This window comes from Cricetulus griseus, chromosome 6 (genome assembly GCF_003668045.3).
Source record: "Cricetulus griseus strain 17A/GY chromosome 6, alternate assembly CriGri-PICRH-1.0, whole genome shotgun sequence".
Classification (NCBI taxonomy): domain Eukaryota; kingdom Metazoa; phylum Chordata; class Mammalia; order Rodentia; family Cricetidae; genus Cricetulus; species Cricetulus griseus.
In genome coordinates this window covers 104,623,196-104,629,565 of record NC_048599.1, presented here as the reverse complement: position 1 = coordinate 104,629,565, position 6,370 = coordinate 104,623,196, and the positions used below count along the sequence as shown (strand labels likewise).

The window sequence follows — 6,370 nt, the reverse complement described above, 5'->3', positions numbered from 1 at the left end:
ACCCGGTTGAGCCTCCAGACTTGAGTTTCGCTCTGGGCTACTGTGCCTGCGCCCCAGTCTCGGAGCTAGCTAGCGCCTCCCCACCCCCTCCCACCGACCGCGCACCCGGACCCAGCCAGCTCGTTGCCCTTGGTCTCCCTTCCGTCTCCGAGACTTCTGTGACCCGGACCGCAGGACCTAGAAGCTCTCCCCAGCACAGCTCTCCCTTCTGTTTGCAGCTTGTTCCTGCACCCAACCCTCAGGGGACCTTTGAACAGTAGAGACCCCGAGACCACCGAGCTGATGGCATCTTCCACTCCTTCGTCTGCAACCTCTTCGAACGCGGGAGCAGATCCTAATACTACCAACCTGCGCCCTACAAGTAGGTCCTGCCCCAGTTTCCTATTAAATGGACTGCAGCTGGGGGTGGGGGCGCTGGGACCGCGGGAGGCTGCGCTGTCGGAACGCTAAAGGAGACAGGCAATGGAGGCTGGAAAACAAATGGGGCGCTAACCCAGGTTCCTGTTAGAGGTCATTTGGCTGCCCAGGACACGAGGTTACTCCCAGGGCACCGAAGGGCGAGGACTACACAGGGGCCCCGCGGAACAGATCCTTAGGGTCTTGGCGTTGTGTTGTTTTTTTGTCTGATGGGACAACAGGGGTCAGAACAGGGGGGCGATGTAAGGAACCCAGAGTCCCAGCGAGAACAGTTTTGTTTTGTTTTGTTTTTCCCCTCTAGCTTTGAGCTAAGACCTGACCTCCTCCTCTCCCTTCCCCGCCCCCAGCGCTGTACTCACAGTCCATAATCAGAGGAAATTTCGACGTTAATTGCAGCTTTTAGAAAACTCAGGGTCCTTAATTGCTCCAAATTTGTGTCTAGCTATTGACGAGTGAGGGCAAAGCCAGGAGCGTGAAAGGTGCACAAAACTGCTTGAGGTTCAATTAATTATATCTTAGAGACAAAAAGGGCGAAGGCGGGGGTATTAGGCATCATCCGGAGTGGCAAGATGTGTGTGTGTGGGGGGGGGGTAACTAGGAGGAGAAATGGCTTGCCAATTCGGGAGGCAGCAGCACCACTATGCTTTTTCCTGGCCCAAAGACCTGTCAGCAGGTGACAGTCTTGGAAAGAAGAGGGAAACCAGATAAAGGGGGCATTTATGCTTCTCCACCCTATCTGTCTCTAATTCAGAGTGACTTTCTGATTCCGTGTAGAGGATCGGAGAGAGACACGGAATTTGTCTTTTTTTTTTTTTCCATGTTGGGGTGAGCCTTTCCCCACCCCTCTCCCACAAACCTATCAAGCTCCAGACAGCCCTGGCTCCAGAATCTCTACAGAGGAGGAGCTGAGGGGATCGGTGTGGTCCAGAGTGCTCAGTACTGCGTTTTTAGGGCACTTATCGTAAGCTTGTGAAAACAATTGTTCCCATCAACGCAAGTGGCAAGAAAAAGGCAGGAAAGCCTCCCCCTCCAATCTCTTGGTGCAGACTCTGGGGCAGGAGGCCCTAATTCCTCAGGCCACCTTGCAGTTCCCTTCGCAGCACCCTCTTCCCGCACGCAGGCAGGCTACAATTACACACATAACAAAGCGGAGCTCTAGAGAATTGTCAGTGCTGGCGGCACGTGAACCAGGCATTGGTGGCGGAGCCAGCGGTGGGAGCTGGGCTTGCAGAACTCCCGAGGCCTGCGCCCCTTTTGTCTGTTGATTGGGCCTGCACAGATTTCTTTCCCAGTCCTCCCCAAACCTTATTCCAGTTCTCATTCCCACAACGCAGACTTTTATTCCCTGTCCTTCGGGGTTTGGGGCAAACCACCACACTGGGTACCCCTACATCCTATATGCAGATCACCCCAATCCTAAGATGTCCAGCCTCAGCAAAGGCGAGGCGTTGGTCTGAGTCCACACGTGGCGTGGTGGCTCTGAAAACCACCTAAATGGTGGCCAGAAATCTTAGGACCCCCTTCCCTTCCCTAGGGACACCCACCCTTAACTGGAGAGCCAGGGAGCACGGATTCCGTGCTCAGTCCAGTTTCCGCCCTCCCGAAAGACACACCCCCCCCACCTGCCCAGCTTGCTGTGGGTCTCAGCCTCTTCTGGATCCTCTTCAAGGTCTCTGTTCTGCTCCTGTACAAACCTTACACACCTTATTCCAGCAACCCCCTAGCAGGCAGGAGCTCTCCCGCCTACCAGCAAAGGTGTGTTCAAATACTGCCACAACAAAGGGGCTCTCGCTCACCTCTGTTCCTTCCTGTTTTCCTGTTTTTATTAACGCCTAACTTGAACGAAAAATCAAACTGGCATGTTTCTGAAGGCCAACCTCAGGGCAAGTGACCTTGGGAAACTCTAACCTCTCTGAGCAGAAATGTTTTTGTCCACCTGAGTCTTAGACCCACACTCCTGAGTGTTTCGTGGGTCGTTTTGATTAGAGAAGGTGTTTAAAGAGAAAGCACAGATATTGGGAAAGTAGAACTCTATGCTCCGGGTTTTGCTGTTGCACGGATTTCCTGTCTGTCAGTGGAATTCCATCTGTGACATACTGTCTCACCACTGTCAGGCCTTTTCTTCTCCCCTCTGGGGCTCTGTTGTGCCTAGGGTTTAATGGATGTCACTCTGCTTATCTCAGCCAACACTCCCGCATCGCTGGAGGAGCGGCCCGGGTGGGGTGGGGGATGGGAAGCGCCTTGCACGGAGTGATGGGAAGGGTATTTCTCCTTGGGCCCACCCTACACGAAGGCTTCTCAGGGCAGTGGATTGCCTCTTCGCATTCTTTGCTGGAAGTTAACACTCCTGCAGCCCGAGGTTCAGACCCAGAGGAGAGGTGCCCGCATCTGTCTGCTCCAATCTCTAGGAGTCGGAAGGAAGGGTTAATGAGGGGCAGGTTGCGAAGGGGGTTAGGGGTGGGCTGGGGACAGGACGACTGGGGCACCATTGTCTTCTCTACTCCCCAGTATGACTGGAGCAGCCATGCGAGTCCGTTCATCTAGTCAAATACTATTTTTCACCCAATTAATTCCTGAACTCTTCCGCGACCCCATTTCATGCCAGTTTATTTTAAGCTGCCACTCGGCTGGAGACCCGCCAAGAAATTATGAGACGTTTGGGTCCCAGATGCCTCTATATTCCCTATCTGAAATGCTGTGTTGTCCCCTTCAAGTCCGGGGGACTGAGACCTGGGGCTGGAGCTGGGCCTGGCGGTGGGTGTGGTTCGCCTCTGCCCTGGTGAAGACCTCTTGGGGGTGGGATCCATAGCTGTGAGCTCCACTTCTCCAAAACATGGTTCAGTACCTGAAGTGAGCAGGCGTGATGAGAGCCGGGAGATCTGTCAGTGAAGCAAAGATGTAGGTAGCTCCGTGTTCCTCCAGAACAGGGATTTTCATGAGATGCCCTGGAGAGGACCTCCACAGCCCTCGCGAAACCTTTGCGATCTACCCAGTTTCTCTCCGGCCTGGACCTTGCTAATTTCTTTTTCCTGTCTCTGCCCCTAGCATATGATACTTGGTGTGGCGTAGCCCATGGATGCACCAGAAAACTGGGCCTGAAGATCTGTGGTAAGTGAACAGACCCTCAGGTGGTGGGCCTCCTCAGAGTGGAGCTTATCACATGGCAGTGGGTTTGTAGGAGTGTCCCGCTTCCGTAAGGGGACCCTGACCCCTGGGCTGGTGTTGTGTTTTACAGTTCCAGCGCCCAATGAAGGTGGTCTCTTGGAAGTCCTGGCCCTCCTCACTCGGCAGAGAGGTCTTTTCCTTTTCAAGACCCAATAACCAGAAAACGCTTAGATAAGGGCACTCATTTCACCCAGTAAGGCCTAGGAAGCGGGGATACAGCACCCCCAAGTGGCAACCAGGCTGTCCTCATCGGCGCCGAACTGCTTAGACTAGTGCGTTCTGCCCTGAATCTGTAAAAATCCGCACAAAAATTTCGAGCTAGTCTGATTTTCCGGCCAAGCAGACCAAAGGCGCAATATGTATCAAGGCTGCTACTGATCCTACGTTGTTGCCCACTCCACCCTCCATCCCCAGTTAAAAGTGGCTTCCCCAGCTTGAGGGTTTTGCACCGAATTGTCACCGTGATTCAAATTTCTTTCTTGGGGCTGGGGGGGGGGGTGGTGGCAAGAAAGGAAAAGCCTACAGCCCTGGGTCTAGGCCGAGTGCGAGCAGCGTGGGCCGGACGGTTTGCCCTGCAGGTCTTCGACGGCAGCAGAAAGAAAGGAAGAGGGGGAGGTGTGGAAGGGGATAGCTGCAGGGAGGGAGAGAACGTTGCGGGGAGGGGGGGGTCTGGCACGATTTGCCAGCAGGGAAGGAAAACAGATCTGAGTAGGGGAGAGGAAAAGGAGCGAGGGGGCCTGAAATGAAAACGCCCAAGGGTTGTAATTTTTTTTTTTTTTTAAAGAAGAAAAAACAAAGCAAAACAAAAATCGGGAGATTTGTTCGAAGGGACACAGCTGAGTGGCTCCGGCTGAACAATGAGGAGTTGCTTTCCTGACTACATTTCACCGTCTAAAATTCTCTAGCCTTATCGGGCCAGAAAATACGGGTGTCCCGCGGGCTGGGGATGGAGAGGCGGGGAAGATTAACGAGGAGCTTATTAAAGAGCCATCCGTCAGCTGCTGCGCGAGATAGCAGCGGAGCTCCGCCCCCCATCCTAAGGACCCCGAGGGGAGTGGGTGCTGTGGAGGCCTGACCTTCCCGCCTCTCCAACTCCCAGTCCCTCGGCCCCCAGGTTGTAGCTGTTTAGACTCCGTGGGGGGCGGGGGAGAGTGGTTATTTAGGGCCTTGGGAAATCAGCGACCTTCCATGTTTGGCCGTGCATTGTCCTCCTTGCATGGAGCCGTGGATCCCGGGATCCACTATTAACCGCAACGAAAACAAGCTCAGTTGCAAGACCTACAACATATGCAGGGAAAAGCCCAGGACCCAGCGGTTTAGAGACCCAGTCCCCAGTAGGCAAAACTGGTGGGCAACACCAGAAGCGGTCTTTACGCTGGAGCAGTCAACAGCCCAGAGCTTTGTTCTATTAATAGCCCCTTCCCACTCCCACCCAGCCATTCCTGGCTTAATGGTCCGTTTCTGCCTGGTCCCTTTTGACGCCATGGCTCTCGCCTTCTGCTGCTGTCATTGTCGTGATATCCGGCAGCAAGCAGAACGAAAGAGTTTGGGCCGTGTGATGCAGCGGGTAGGGACAGGTTACAGGTAAAGGCCACTTTTCTCCACCGGCCTGTGGAAGCTAGGGTGTGAAGGCACAGTCTCCATCCTGCCTCCTGCTCTTCATACTGGTTCTTGGAAGAAAAGGTCCAAATGCTCCTGAGACAGACCCGATGTCCTGAAACGGAAAGAGACCAGGATAAAGTTAGAGCTTGGTTGAGACGGGAGTCGGGACTCTAAGTTGTCATTATATTTTTGCCTCCTCGGAAAACCACGAAGGAGAGGTTTTGGGCAGGGGGGCAGGGGCTGTCATCCATAAAGAGATTCCTCTCTGTGCGCGCGCGCGCGCGCACACACACACACACACACACACACACACACACACACACACACACACACACATACATATTTTGGGAGAAGTTGCAAACTGAGTGACAGGAGGGGAGCAGAGGACAGTACTGTTGGAAAATTACCCTTTACTAAAATGTTGTCCCTTTGGGGGCCACAGGGCTTCCCGCCAGGCTTGATGCTGAAAGAAGGCAAACACAATGTAAGGATTCATTTCCCATATTCGGGCCAACTCTGATTTTCTCTTTTAAGCTAGTGGAAGTAGAATGCACTAGTCAACTAGTGTTGACCCTGCATACACAGCCCTGGTTCCAGCCTATCCCCAAACTCCTTTCATTCCAGATCTTTTGCGCCCCCAGGTTTGCACCGTCTTGACCTAAGACCAACAAGATTGGCTTCACAGCCAAGGATCTAATAGTCTCTTACTACCTTCAAACCCGTCACCCCGGATGGGCTCCTAAGCATCTGCATGTTTTGCTAAGATTCAGCTCTCACCCACCCTCTGCCCCTTCCTTCTTACTCCAGGGAATGAAGCTGCAAGGATGGCCAGAGTCCCTAGTCAAATCTTCAGCTCTAGAGGCAGAACCCCCTGGGAGAGTAATCAGATGGAAGAAACCCAAGGTTCTGCCAAGAGCTGGAGAGTGGCTGCAGGCGTGGTGGTATGACCTAGATAGAGTAAGTGGCTAGCATGCCTAAGCTCTGGTTCTGCCAGTTCTCCAGCGTGTCCTTGGTCTTCCATCACATATCCCTGTAGAGCTCCAAAACTTGCTGCCCAGACAGTCCCTCCACGCGTGTTTTAAGTTTTTACTCAATTGCCTATTTTAAGGATAGAGATACCTCAAGCACTCCATATCACTGGTCTCTTGTGAAAACAATAGGAGATCTGTTAATATGCCTTGTGTCT

General features: G+C 53.3%; 1 protein-coding gene across 2 annotated transcripts in view; it reads left to right on the top strand.

Moving 5' to 3' along the window:
* Positions 1 to 258: 258 nt before the first annotated feature.
* Gad1 (glutamate decarboxylase 1) overlaps positions 259 to 6,370 on the top strand; it is a 36,248-nt gene continuing 30,136 nt past the window's right edge. The window contains exons 1-2 of one of the 2 annotated variants that reach the window (XM_035446714.1): positions 259 to 361; positions 3,463 to 3,525. In XM_035446714.1, the coding sequence (XP_035302605.1) occupies positions 283 to 361; positions 3,463 to 3,525 (142 nt within the window). In that variant the 5' untranslated portion in view covers positions 259 to 282. The remainder of the gene's footprint in view (positions 362 to 3,462; positions 3,526 to 6,370) is intronic. The other variant, XM_035446715.1, reaches the window with a different exon arrangement.